The sequence below is a fragment of the Barbatula barbatula genome, assembly GCF_947034865.1.
Source record: "Barbatula barbatula genome assembly, chromosome: 19".
Taxonomy (NCBI): domain Eukaryota; kingdom Metazoa; phylum Chordata; class Actinopteri; order Cypriniformes; family Nemacheilidae; genus Barbatula; species Barbatula barbatula.
The window spans coordinates 17434167-17449303 of NC_136782.1; the positions used below are offsets into that span (position 1 = coordinate 17434167).

At 39.6% G+C, this 15137-nt stretch overlaps 1 protein-coding gene across 1 annotated transcript in view; it reads right to left on the reverse strand.

Annotated features, from left to right (window-relative positions):
- nbeab (neurobeachin b) overlaps nt 1-15137 on the reverse strand; it is a 208719-nt gene that overhangs the window by 113383 nt on the left and 80199 nt on the right. Inside the window, exons 14-29 of the mRNA XM_079481818.1 lie at nt 12657-12736; nt 11268-11330; nt 11036-11133; nt 10464-10556; nt 9502-9610; nt 9303-9384; nt 8773-8896; nt 7557-7749; nt 5750-6709; nt 4922-5139; nt 4641-4794; nt 3448-3628; nt 2708-2832; nt 1988-2095; nt 1466-1634; nt 207-624 (exon numbers count right to left, since the gene is read on the reverse strand). Of these exons, the coding sequence (XP_079337944.1) occupies nt 207-624; nt 1466-1634; nt 1988-2095; nt 2708-2832; nt 3448-3628; nt 4641-4794; nt 4922-5139; nt 5750-6709; nt 7557-7749; nt 8773-8896; nt 9303-9384; nt 9502-9610; nt 10464-10556; nt 11036-11133; nt 11268-11330; nt 12657-12736 (3175 nt within the window). The remainder of the gene's footprint in view (nt 1-206; nt 625-1465; nt 1635-1987; nt 2096-2707; nt 2833-3447; nt 3629-4640; nt 4795-4921; nt 5140-5749; nt 6710-7556; nt 7750-8772; nt 8897-9302; nt 9385-9501; nt 9611-10463; nt 10557-11035; nt 11134-11267; nt 11331-12656; nt 12737-15137) is intronic.

Sequence of the window (15137 nt, forward strand, 5' to 3'; positions counted from 1 at the left end):
TCAGCATTTCTTTTCTGTGCTGTAAATGGGCTACTGTAGTGCTCTTGGTGGTGACACAAAACATCTGATCACGCTAAAGCCAAAAGACAAGTTTGTGTTAACCTTTGACACCCATGCTTATATATTGCTATTGCTGCCACCTAGTGGAGGTTCATATTAGTTACGGACATTCCCTAGTGTTCCCTGGAGTTTTGAGTAGACGGTACCTGTCGAATGAATGAAACTGCATGGGTAACATGGCCTGGGCTTCTCTCTTCATAGCCGGGTGATCCGTGTAGGGAAGGGGGTCCGGTCCGCTCTCTCCGGGTGCTGCAACCAAGCTCTTCAGGATCTCCTTAACATTGATGCCTTTGTTGGCCTGGCTAATGCTGGAGATGGAAGAGGCGGGTTTTAGATGCTCCACAGTCGACGGCTCACTCAGGTGGTCTTTAACCTCTGAGGACAGGGTGCACAGCAGCCCGCTCATGCCGTTCGGACCCCTGACGCAGAGTTCAAGGTCGGACCCGTTCATCGCGCCGGACACTCGATCGTCACCCAATCCTGAGTCGGAATGAGGAAAGGACGTCTCCGGGCGTGAATCGTCCATGGCCTCCTTATGGGGGTCAGAGAACGATGAAGGGTTTTCTGGGGGGACGCAAACAACAATGCAATGAATGAATACAACGGAATTCTAACTCTTTTGTTTTGTCCAGTTGTTCTTCAGATGTTGGGCTTCTCTTTTTAATATTCATTGCGTGGCCATAACAAGGTCAGCGGGGCCCGATTTAGTCACGGAGCACGTCTGGATGGCTATTTGGGTGCAGGCAATCATCTGCTACATGCTGTTAGGAAAAATTCCCACCCATTGCCTTTCTTCCCTGAAATTTATGAGAGCGATGCTGCCTAGTGTCTCGGACTCTATGATCCCATTCTCCTCTGGTGGATTGCCTTTCTAATGGGCTCTGACAGATGGGGCTGGAAATAGCGCCGCTGCCCCCTGTGTCCCCAGACGTCTTTCGTCTTTCTATTCTTTATTCTGTTTACCTCTCTCGCTGTTATTTGCTTTCCCCTTTCCTATAGTTTCACAACAAAAACTTTCTTAAGTAACAAGAACAATTTCCTCAACCCACCCACTCTCTTAAATTATTGGATGCTCGTCCTGTATGACTAGGGTGTGCATTACATGCACAGTTAACCGTGATAAAATTTCCTTCTAGAGTTTATTTCTTATTATTTCTAATTATAATTAGCACGGTTTATGAATTATTGATGCCTGTAAAGCTTGCGATGAGCCTTGCGGGGACCGTTTTGCAGGATAATGGAAGGTGCAAGAGAAAGGAGCAAAAACATAAAAGAAACAAAAATATTGACCTGGTAATTAACTAACGGTAATAGGGGTCATTTAATGCTAAATAAGCAACTAGATGAAGTGAAATTAAATTGTTTGTCAAAACGTGTATTAAGCCTATGCCCATAAATGTAACACCTGCGCATGTAGGAGAATTGATCTCCTGCCGAAAGCCTCGTCCCGATTGGCTGATAGACCTGAACGTCTCCCGCTGGGGTTCCAGGATGTCCCGGTACTTAGACACCATAAGGACGGAGATAAAATACACAACAGCAAGAGCCAGGAACTGGGCCTGCTTACTGTCGTCCTACACAACACAAAATGAGGATTATAAAGAGTCGATATGTAACCAGAACATAACATGTAACATAACTCTTTATTGAAATACAGCGGTCACAAAAGAGCAAATGAGTTCATGTTACTTCCGTAACATCTATTTGATGTATAGTTATGTATCGAAGTAAGCTTATCTATCATTACTTTTCACAATATAGTGAGTCTACAAAACATCTGCCAAATGCCTAAATGTAAATGTATGATTATAGGTTTGATAATATAAAATGATTATATATAATAATATGTGCGTTTCTCCAAAGGTCATTGTGCATATTCTTACACTTTAAATGCAGCATTTAAAAGAATCGTATGATATTCACTCACCACATCACGAAAGACAGCCGCCCGCAGGCGATTGATGTCCACGTCCTGCAGGAGTCGGTCCGGATCTTTGATTGGAGAAACATTGCTGGGAAAACTTTCTATGGTGGTCTTAAACAGAAAAAGCAGGAATTGAATTTTACCACTTCTCACACGCAGATCTCATTTGCACATTCACATCACGACCACACAACTAAATCACACAAAGTCGATGTTATATTGATTGAAAAAAAAATCAATCACTCTTCAAAAACATTAACACGGTATTCTCATTGCTGCATTTGTTAAAGCCAGATCTTAAACATACAATTGTAGTTCAAATAAAATGAATGTTTCTGTCCCTTCATGCCTGTAATACTTTCTTCTGTGGAACACAAAAGTTATTTCTGGTTTATTTTTGTCAAAAGTATCTATTGTGTGACTAGTTGGTTTGAAATTCAGCACATGAGTGTGGGGTTTTATTTTACAGCACCTGGTCACCATTGATTTTCAAGGTATGGATAAGTGGAGGATGAGCATTATTTTACAAAAGTCAGTCATACATAAAAATACTGATAAGCTGTAAGACAAAAATTATTAAATTATATTGCATTTGTTTAAAACACTTGAAATGTGATACTTTAATAACATATCAATAATGACATAATTTGTGTCGTGTTTGCAAGCAGATGAAGAATGTATGTGTGTGTGTGTGCTTGCGTGCGTGCGTAGTATACTGCATACCTTGTTGGTGCTGGACATGTTCTGCAGGCCGTCCTGAGATTTACTGCTGGACAAAAAGGACTTCAGATTTCTGTCTCTCTGACGCTTACGGCACTCTAAACAGTTTCTTACAGCCACACAACAAACTAAAAAGGGAAGACAAAGTGAAAAGCAAGATGAAAATACAGAAAATCTGTTTATTTTATTATAAATATAAAAAGTACACGATACACAACAAACAGCAATACGGACAGTTCTTGTACATACAATAATTTTAGCAAAATGTTTTATTTTGTTTTTTAAGGAGCCAAAATTATTTTATGCATAAATTTCCATATTTAGGCTAAAATTCTATTGTTGCTTTTTCTTGTTTTGACATACAAACTTTTTTCTCCCTCACACACACACTCATAATAGTGACCCATCTTTGACCTAATGCTGCTATGTTCCATTGAATTAATGGAAGTCCATTTGCCATGTTTAATAATCCATTTAAACACAAATCCTGTTAGGATGTCATCAAAATACAGCAAAAGTCAGATTTTCTTACGTTTTGTATCCCATATCACAGGTCAAACTAACACGCACGCACACACGACAACATCACTCTCATACTGTAGATACTTACATCCACAGAGCTTTTTTTAAATAGTGAAGAGCACTTCAAGTCTCACAGGTCAGCTTTCAACAAGTTTCACTGTGTTCGTGAGGTTATTAAAAAAAATGAGTGTATAACCACACACACACACACACACACACACCGAGCCTGAGGCACTGTCGCATGAGTCCTCCTGAGGACATGTTCTTCTCTGCCTCGATCTCACTGAAGTTCAGGGAACTCGCAAAGACCAGCACGTCCACCATCGCCATGAGCCGAGTGAGAAAGATCACGGCGGTTTCAGTCGACATGCCCTGCGTGGCCTCGATGCCTTCCATTTCAGCCTGAAACACGCACAAACACAGATCACCACAAAGATTCATTCATTTCAGAATCACAGGAAAGCTACTGCGTCATCCTGTTAACTTGATACAACCATGATCATTCGCTACATTGATGACACACAAAATGTGACCTTTCAGGCCAAGAACGAAACGTGAACTGGATCAGTTGCCATGCAAATATTTTGCAGATGCATCTATAAGTGGATTCCCTTTAGCAGGATTGAAATGTAACATTTAGGAGCATAACCACAAAAATATTAAGGGCAATCCTCCCAGACCATAGTGTGCACCGTTCTGTGAGGGATACCATTAGTTTACAAATATGAATCGCATTAAAACAGAAACTAATAATGTATCAATGGAACACCCAATTTGTCTAAAGACAATGTGAGCATCTGAACATTTTATGGACTTGAGTAACAGCAAAAGTTACTAAACAAGCTTGCAAAAATAATCACTGATGTTAAACAGCATTTCAAAGGCCACACCCCTTTACCATGGTTTTATTATAGTAAAAGTCTTGTAACCATGTTTTTTTGTGTACAGAGTATAATTGTGTATTGAAACCATGGTTTAGTGCAAATACTATGAAAAACTACGGTACACGGAAGCTAAATCGAGGTTCATTTTCATACAGTAAGAGATTTTGTTTATGTATTAACAAAAAAGATATAAGAAAATAATAACAAACAACTGCTTAGCATATAATGCTGTCCCTCGTTTGCATTTTCAAGGCAATTTCTATGGAAATGCGCCAAAAAAAAAGCACAAATGTTTAAGGATAATGTTTATGAGCTATGAAAATGATGACATCAATAAAAAAAGCAAACAACGGTGAATCACAGAAATATTCAAATATACTTGTACTTACCTTGGCATTCTTAGCATAAACAAAGAAATAAAGTAAATGAGAAAAATCCAACAGTAATCACCTCTTTTTTAAAAAGCTTAACTTGTAGTAGTCCGTAGTGACCACTGGGTGTCAGTATTGTCAAACGTCAGGTACACTTACAGAAGGCGAGGTGGCAGCAGATAGGAGGGGCAGTATCCCTCCACAGGCGATGATAATGTTATCCACCATCTGTGAGATCAGGTGAATGGTGTTGTGCACAAAGATGATATTCTCATTGCTGTTCACAAAATCCATGACAGACTTTGTTGAATGACTGAGAATGACACAAAATGAGAACAATTTAATGCACATATTTGAAAGCACTGAACTTACTATGGCTCATTGCCTTGTCGGCGTCACATTAAAACACTACTAATGTCTACAACCAAATAGCCACTGACCTTCTCCAGACGTGTAAGTCGGATTCCAGGGCAAAGAGCAGATCGGTGAGCAGGCGCTGGTGCATTGGGGACCACTTGAACTCTGGGATGCGGAACATGGTCGTCCGTGGACCCGGGCTGAACTGTCGTCGCTGCTCTTCGGTCATCGGCATGCCTCTGAAGCCCAGGTCCACCCGCAGATCTCTGTCCAAATGATTCCCAGACTGGCTGTGCAGACTCTGGAAGAGAAAGGCTATTTATGATGCCCAAAGGTTCTTTTTTGTAATTTTTTTTTGACATCATTTTTGACACCCTTGTGAAAATGTGACAGAGCTTTTAAAGATGTTTCCAGTGTCTAAAAGATTTTTATGTTCTAAAATGTCAGTCATAGGAAATTGCAGGCTACAGTTGGAGGCGTGACATTTCTTCAGGCTAGTTTTGTTTCAAGCTGCTTCTGGCAAAGCGCGGAATGCATCCGCCGTTCGATCTTGAAATATCAAAGAGCACCTCAGAAGCTTGGCAGGCATTTAGATGTCAAAGAATGAACAATAGAGTCAACATAAGACTTATTTCGGTTTACATTAATAGGACGGTTCCAAAAATGAAAATGCTGTCATCATTTATTCATTCTCATGTCGTTCCAAACCGGTATGACTTTCTTCAGCAGAACACAAAATAAGATATTTTGAAGAACGCTGGTCACCGAACTACATTGGCCCATATTGGCTTCCATAGTATGGACAACACCACAGAGACATTTCTCAAAATATCTTCTTTCGTGTTTCACAGAAGAAAAGGTACATTAAGTGCACGAGCTTTTTATAAACAGTCTTCCAAAGCAAAATATACCTGCGTGGTAGCAGTGGTCTGAATCTTCTTAATCTCTTTATCTTTGCCGTCATCTGACTTGTCCGTGTCTGATGTAATATCTGCACCGGTCTTTGCCACAGGAACCTCAGCCTCCAGCTCCACCGCCAACGGCTCTATCTGCCCCGGGAATTTTGACAGACTTTCCCTTTCAGAGATGCCCAATCCAGTCACAGCAGACTGTAGTTTAAAGCTATCTTCCTCCAAAGCCGTCTGGTTGGTGTCTAACACTGTCGACCTCTTTGCCATGAGAGCCAGAAGCCCGAGGTCAGTGGAGCTGGTGTGGACCTGAGGTTCCACTCGTGAGAGTGGAAAAGATTCAGACGGTCCAATTTCAGATAAGAGGTTTTCCCCCGAGCTGCTCGCCATTGTGCCAAAGAGGAAGGTGCTGTTGCTGGAAATGGGATCTTTTTCATCGGCCAGGTTTATGAGAGGACCTGTGGTTTTGTCCTCCAGGTTGCTTTGAGGTACCAGGACACTGCTGTTTATCTTCTCCACCGCCGCCGAATACACGTTGTCCAAGAGACAATCCACCTCAACCATGCTTCCATTTTGGGTGACCCTCAGCGTCTCCGGCAGGAGGTCCATGTCGTCCATCTTCACCTCCGTGGCTTCAACCTTCTCCGCCTTTATGTCCACCAGAAGATCGTGAACTTCCACGCGCACGCCTGAGGCGGAGTCCTCCCCATCCAAATTCTTAGCTTCGGATAAGAGGTTTCGTCCCGGATCTGTTGTCTCGGGCTCATCTGCTTCACTCTCAGGGGTTTGTGTCTGGGAATCTGGGTCGAGCTCCAGAGTGCCTTTGATGGCTGATGCCTGGGCAGAAAGACCCGAGATGGTGCTGACAAGCCCCTTCTTCCCCTTCTTTATGTTCTCCTCTTCCTGCCGCTGGTATTCCTCATACATTTTGGCTAAATATTCTTTGTGAGCTTCATATGTCACCTGCCAAATAGAGGGGTGACAGTTTCATTCTCAGATGTTCAGAACTAATATGCAAAGAAAAAGCAATGCAAGTCTGATCACGATGACACAAACATTGAATAATTTAATATTGGATCTCAAATCTAATTTTCAAGTTCCTCTTGGATGTCAAAGCACAAAGCTTAACATCTAAAAAGTATTTGATTACTTTTTAATTCATTATTAAAAGATACTTTATTATATGATTTTTGCTAGATGCCTACAACTATTTTTATTCTTGAACTATTTTTAAATTATAATAAAGCATTCTTATTATTATGAGTCAAATTAATCATTTATTGTTATTATCATTAATAATGAACACAAATACAATGTGTATTTGTTTTTTTCCAATATCTCTCCTAGGTGACCTAAAGAGGCAAACACACATATATACATGTATATATATTTTTTAAAGTCTTAAATTGTAAATATTCTTCGATACTTTCAATATTTTATCACATATATAATAATTGAGTTGTATTCACGCATATCAAATAAATGTCATACTTTTAAAACCCGTGCTCAAACAATCCTCTCCATTTTCCTTTTTCGACATCAACTTAAAAATAAAAATTCGAAAGAAAAATGTCCGTTTCTGTGGGTGCTCAGCTGCCAAAAGTGATATTCTGATAACGTAAAAAAATGTCCAATTTGAAAATCCATTGCCAATGTTTGAAATACAAGCGTACTAGTGCAGTGTACACATAATACGTACTAATATTTGCATCACATCATCTATTGGTCACCCCGCTCTCTAAATACCAGCATCAGCTATTACAAAACTCCACTACATCTTTTCTATAGCTGGTGAGAATCGGCTATTTACTTTGGAGTGGGCAATGGAGAGCGTATCCACCCACACACGCCAGCCGCCCCACTCATGCTTAATGGCGTGGTAGAGAAGAATCCGGAAGATGTTGTAAACCATTTCAGTAATCTTCTGCTCTTCTGAGTTCTTCGGGTTAATGTAGCCGAGAGAGAACATCCAGTCCTGCCACACAGAACATTGCAGCAGACACCTGTCACACACAAAAAAGCAGATGGATTAAGCCCACGGCAGTCGCTGGTGTTAAACCCCCCCCCCCTCTCTTTTTTAACATCGTCAAACAACGCTCAGAGGTGACACCTAATTCACAAACCGACAAGTAACACAAAGCAATTTCAGCCCGAACCTCCGCTACACCTTAGATCTACGAAGTAACGCAAAGAATGACTGACAGCTATTTGAATAACACCTGAAGCACTTCACTCTCTACCGTCATTTCTCTCCAAAGCATTGTGGGGAAATAAATTGATTTTTGGCCGAGCTGAGTCAGTTTAGCTCATTGCCTGTATGAAAATATTGTAATTTGCGACAGTAGCGATGATTTAATCCAAATCCATACCTGCTAAAATACGTCCATTATTAACAGCTATATTATTGCCAATGTCAGGTTTGGTTGAATTTGGGGATTTTTAAAACCAAGTAGTAACAACGAATCACACAAACCTTCTAAAGTTATGGTTTAAAATGATGGAAAAATATAATTTACTTGACCACCAATTTTAAAATGTTTAAAGAGTGGTAAAACATTATTTTTACTACTAATACTACAACTACTTATAATACATTAATAAAAAAAGTAAATTATGATTTTCTTTTTAAATTGCAACAAAAATGACCTAATCTATTAAAGACAGATCAAGACTGACATACAAAGAAGAATAAAGACAGATTTTTTTAAACAGACGGTTGAGATTTCAGCACTTGGGTGCTTGACAGAGGAGAGCGAGCTTGCATACAGCTCTCCAGAAAAAAACCCAGTAGACAGAAGTGAAAATTGGTGCGGGCTCACGTCTGTGTTTTGTTGAAACATCTGCTGTGAGATAAACATGCAGAGAACTGGAGGATTACTTAGAATCGTGGTTGCTGTCTATTAAACCCAACAACAAGAGAGAACAACGTCGGTCTGTATTCCGTTATCTTTTATGATTGGTTCAGCAGGCGGTTAATTGCTGTCGTGCGGACCACGGGGGGAAAGGAAGAGACAGAAGCCCCTCACCGTCTGTTCTCGCGGCTGTTGCTGAAGAGTTTGATCATGTCTGAAAGGAACAGCCGCCGCACCTCCATCAGGTCAGCGCTGGGTGTGGAGGTCTTCAACAGTGTGGCCACCACCTTAAGAATCACTGAGGGCGGGCAATAGAAACACTGGGGTTAAAGGGAAAGTTCACCCAAAAATGAAATTTCTGTCATCATTTACTTACCCTTGATTGTTCCGAACCTGTGTGGATGTCTTTGTTCTGCTTGTTCTGTCAGTAACCAAACCCATTGACTCCCATGGTATTTATTTTCCCCATATGGCAGTAAATGGGGTTACTGACATTCTTCCAAATATCTTCTTTTGTGTTCAGCAGAACAAAGACATTAATACAGGTTTGGTGGGGAAATTTGGGGTGAACTATCCCTTTCATAGTACAAACTGTGCTTTGACACTACACTGAAAATAATTCAGATAAAAAATCATTGAAAAAAAAACAGTGTCTTATCATAGGCCAGGTGCCTGTAAACAAATGATTTAAGAGAAGTTCATACTAGGGTTCTGGATCTTCACAGTAGAATCTGGTTCAGGATGAGGCTTATGGACGACCTGTGTGCACACCTGCTCTGTCAGAATCTAACCCGGAAACAAATGCCAGATGATGGGGTTTTGCATCATAAATGTTAATATATTGAGTGTAATGGCACTACTGTTACAATGCATCGACCCATTTAACATCCACATTTACATTACCTCATAGAGCGTGTTGTACGTAGTAATGGACAGCGTGTTGGATTGCAGCATGAGTCTCTCCCCGAGAAGTGTGAACAGACTGTTTGTGTGCATGATTTCCACCTTCCTCCTGGAAAAACACAGACACACATATAGCAAGACTGCTAACTTTCATACACCTCATACGGATAATGTCAAGCCTGCGGGATCAAGCCTTTGTAAGCTTGGCAACTTTCGGGAGGCATCAGCTACCTGAAGTACGAAGCAGTCACCACGACAGGCTCTGTTGCAAACAGGAACCAAAGTCCTGAAGCTTAAACCGTGCAAGAACGCATCACGCTGAGATGTGTCAGAGAGCTACGTTTCCCAACCGAAGAAAAATGAGGGTCACACAGCGAAGTGACAAGTCGTCCATACGTACGTTTTAAAACGCATCGGAGCCTGCAGAACAGTAGTCGCGGATGGAGGATACGCTAATGGTGACGAAAGCAAATGTGGATTTTATGCACGCTTCAGTCTAGCAGCGCAACTCTGCAAATGTCAATGAGCTTACACAGTTTTAAAGACAACTTTTATGGCCTTGAAGACATGACTTTGTGTTTCTTTAACTGTTTATGTAAGGGAGATGGCCGTATTTCATATTTTCATGTACTCATAGGCGTGCTCAGAAGTGCAAATCCATCACCGCTAGTGTATGTCTCTGTTTCTTATGCACATATTTAAATTTCAGCAGAGAGGTACAGTAAAGCTTTCGGGGTGGAGAACGTAGCTCAATATAGCTACTTCACTTTTCATATACACATGAGGCCCTGGAGTCAGCTCGGGAATACTTCAAACAGGCAGAAGAACTCATTTTCCTAAAATAAGGACTCTGTCCTTACATGAACACAAAGCTCACCTTGAAGGAGGATAACAAACCAACCCGTGAGTACTCTGTTGGAAAAAAAGATGTTTCTTGGAAGGCGAGGAGAAGATTTACTCACTTGTGGCCCAAGTGTTTGAGGAAATATGCCAAGACCTTCAGAGCTTGAACTCGGATACTTTCACTTTTGGAAGCCAACAGTTTGTATACAACTCTGGGAAGAAATGACATCAAGTACTTTTGTTTATTTATGAAATGAGGTTTTTACACTGTTAAAACCACAAAAACAGTTTTGGTTCATTTAGACGTACAAATAATATTGAAAGGATGGAACAAGAAACATGACATAATGCAGAATGCAGATAACAAATACTTTGGATTTGGCATTGCGGTAACCACCGTGAAGATGTTCTTCAAAGACATAAAGTATAAGTTATTTAGCCATGCCTGAAGCTTCAAAAAGGGAAATAACTCCATCAAAACCATCTATTTTTCATTAGCTTGACGCCTAGGGTGCAAGTTTGATCCCTCTCGTCAAAAAATAAATAAATATGGAAATATCAATGCGGTTCCTGTGTGGAGTCTTCTGAATAATTCATGATTGTATCCTGTCGGCAAACCCTATCGTGAAAGACAAGATGAAATATAATGAAATGTGAGTCGGGTGTAAAATAGATTGAGATCACATCTCACCGGATGCCGTTTCTCTGGTCAAAGGCAGGGATCATGGAGGCAGGGTGCTCGGACATGAGGGCCACGAGCAGCTGGAGAACATCATGGAGGTTCTCATCCTAAAAAGATATTTGCGTTGCATATTAAACCCTTTCACGTACAGTGAACTATTAACTATGGTAATACTGCAGACTCAAAATGAAATCATTCTGTCAGATGGAAAGGATTTACCATGGTAACACCGTAGACTTACCTCATGCATGGTCAGCAGATAGTTAAGAATACTCTGAAGCTCATCCTCCTTAACCCCTCGATCCTGACAAATAAAAAAGAGACAAAACTCTTCAGTATGACAAAATGAACCAAACACAGAGCTTTCGCAATAATCCGCTGCTATTTCCATCAGCATTCTGACAAATTATGAAACATGAAAAAAAGGAAAATAATACAAACAAGCAGTTCATATTCAGCCAGGCTGTTTATTTCGCTCAAATTACTGTTCACAGCGAATTTGGATCCTGACTTTTACAAGCTGCCTCTTCTTATTACGAAAGCAGCGTGAACTGTCTGCTTTGAGCGGGCCTGATAAACGCTCACATTTCCCATTATTGAGAGCACACACGCTTCCAGAGCTAATTGTAGTTTGCTTGCGCCTGGCCGGCTGACAGATTTCTCGATATGTTAGAGCTGGTGTAACAAGTGTACACCTCTTCGTAAATTTGTAAACAGCTGGTGGGCTGGTGACGGGAGGGAAGAGACCAGCCAAACGTAACATACACCAGCTAGGTTGTTTTTGTGTTCTTTGATGAATCAATATCTTTGTGAAAGACAGATAATACCACACTTCGACATTGTACTGATGGTATGGGAGATGAAATACTGGGTAGGTGACATTTTGGTATCAAGCATTACCCATTGGTCAAAGGGACACTTCATCCAAAAATGAAATTTATTTGGTCACTTACACGCTTAAAAATAAAGGTACTTAAAAGGTTCTTTATAGCGATGCCATTGAATAACCATTGTTGGGTCCACAGATAACCATTCAGTCAAATCCTAAATCTTTTTCTTACTTTTTTATAATCTAAAGAACCTTTCTTCGCAACAAAAAACCTTTTGGGAAACACAAACACAAAGTTAAAGGTTTCTTCGTGGAACCATCTAGACCGAAAAAAGGTTCTTCGACGGCATTATGAAGCACCTTAATTTTTAAGTGTACTTGCCCTCGTGTTATTCCAAACCTGTATGACATCCTTTCTTCTCCGGAACACAACAGAAGATAATTTGAAGAACGATGGTAACCAAACAACTCTGATCTCCATTGACTTCCATTGTATATTGACACAAAACCCCTGAGACATTTCTCGAAAGAGCTTCTTTTGTGTTTTCAAATAATCGGATGATAAAAGCAAATTTTCATATTATCGGGCAATAATATTTACCTTTTGCCACCACTAGCTCATTTTCATAGTCTCCTGGTGTGCCAAATTAATTTATTAATATTTATTAACGCCATTTTTCCTCATAACCACATTTACATCCATCTCATCAGATGGCCTGATCTAATCTCATCTTTCGTAAACAACAGTTTCTGTGCACGAACCAAACAAATTTAATGTCGAGTTGGTGTGATGCGTCTTACTTTGAGGATCAGTTGTTTGAGGAACAGCAGCATGAAGGCTCTGAGAGACGTGATCTCCTTCTGTGAGGGCCGGGGACCATCTGTAAAAAGAGGAAACCGTTACTATGCTACTATTGCCTCTATTCATTTCACAAATGTTGGCATTAAATTCACAGCGAGTTTCATGATTGAACCGTGGCACTGCTAGCCAAGATGAGCGCTACCCGGTCAACGTCCTCTTAAAAGAACACCCAAGACCTTATTAACTCCATTCTGCTGCTCCTGCTACAGAGATCAACTAGGCACCGTTCATTCCAGCAACATCTGTTTCTCTCCACATCATTCCAGAGCTCTTTCACTTTGTGTGTGTCCGTTTCACCCTTTCTGGTAATGGTTTATCCGAGAATTGATATAAAAAGATGCACAAATTGATTAACTCGTTCATTACGACGCCGTCAGAAACCATTAAATGTATCCGATTTAAGATGTCTTTCTTTCTGTACTTTTATGACAGATGCAACAAGCAATTTTCAAAAGTGATAAAAAAAAGGGAGTGTAAATTTATCAAGTGTCTGTTTCATTTATCATCGCCGCTGGAGCATGATTGTAAGCAACTGGTCTTGTTTATCCATTTATTTAAAAAGCAAAAAGCTTTCAGTATCTATTTCTCAAAAAATAGAGCGACACGTTCAACTGCTTATGATTGAATTTTGCTAAACATTCATTGTCAAAGTGGCACTGTAAAGAGTGGAATGCAGAATTTAGTATTTTGATAGATTTATATGTCAATTTTTATATACAATATATTTTTATTCAGTAAATTAAATTAAACAATACTGGCAGGTAAAAAGTTACAAATAGGATAATTTATAAGATTAAAATTTTAGGGAAAAGAAACATTCCTGAGCTTGAGGAATAAAGTGCATTTTCTGTAAAGCTCTGCTTTAAAGGTCCAGTGTGTCATTTTTGGGATGATCTATTAATAGAAATGCAATATAATATACATGGCTACGCCTTCAGAGATTTATTAAGAGCATACACAATTATATTTTTATTACCTCAGAATGAGCTTTTTCTATGTAAATACAACGTGGGTTCCCTCGCATAATTCGCCATGTTCTGTCAGCCGTCGTAGTGTTTCGAGAGGGAGGGAGGGAGTGAGCGTTTTTTTGCGATTCGCAACTTTGCTGCTAAATATTTCTGACTGGAGCTTTAAAATAATCATGAAAAACACTAGAAATTAAGCATGGGCCTGTTACCGGTTTCCCAAGGTAGCCTATAACACAGAGGTTTGTAAGAGTCAAGGTTTCAAAAACACTAAAAATGTCTGCGATACCGTTTCTAAGGTATGACCTGCGTGTACTAAAAATGTATTTAATCGTGTAATTCAATGCCTGACATTCAATATATATTTAATAAACATTTTTTAGAAAGAATATTATTTTTAACTGACATGCATGTTCTATATTTTGCCTAAAAATAAAATGTATAATATCCAGTCGAAAAGTTGTTTGTATGTGCACATTGTAGTACTGTTTTTTTGCTTAAGGTTGTCATACCGTCAAAATCTCATACTGCCTAATACAAATAATTGTGAATCTAAAAATATGAACTCAAATAATATTACATTATATCCACACCTCCTGGTTAACTCGATATTTGCTCATTCATCTCTCACAAACAATCTAAAAAGAATCTGAGAAAAATGGATTATCCCATCGCTCATCCCTCACATTCATCTGAACTGCCAATTACAGAATAACAATTCAAATTAAACAAGCAATTTAATTAGTAAACAGCCAAACTAAAATATTGGAGACTTTATGCAGCCGATCATAAATCAATGCCAAGTTTATCTCTAAATTAAGCGGAGCTGCAAAAAATTTATTTTTAATGAATTCTCCCGCCCACCCGATCTCATTAAAAGAACCCAGTCCCGATTAAAGAGAAACTTCACGGATCAATAGAACGACTGATATCTCTTTTACTTAACAACACTTCTTCCCGTGCCATTTAATTGAATCGTAATATAAACGCTCACTTCAAACGCTGTCTCTTATTTGCCAAGACAAATGAATCTGGCATTGTGTCAAACAGGTAATCGATACATATGTGCTCTCATAGCTCCCCTGCGTTCTGCTCCGTTTCGAACATCTGGCCAAACAATATACGTAAAAGCTTCTTATCAGAATAGATGTGTGGGACATACAAAGAAGTGAAATGAAAAACTTCTGAGGGAGTGTATACTAATGCGAGCCAGGGTAAATGCAATATGCTGAGATTGGGTAGGGAGTCCTGCTACGGCTTATCTTCTGAAAGCCAGAACAATGTGAAAAAGCAAAAAGAGTTCATTCATCACCTTGTACAAAGAAGACTGGTTATAGTTTTTATTAGGATGTCTTGTAAAAGTATGTGTTTGTGTTTTATTGCAGTATCTAATAATAATAATAACGATAATATTATAATAACACTAACATTACAATAAAAACAATAACAATAATA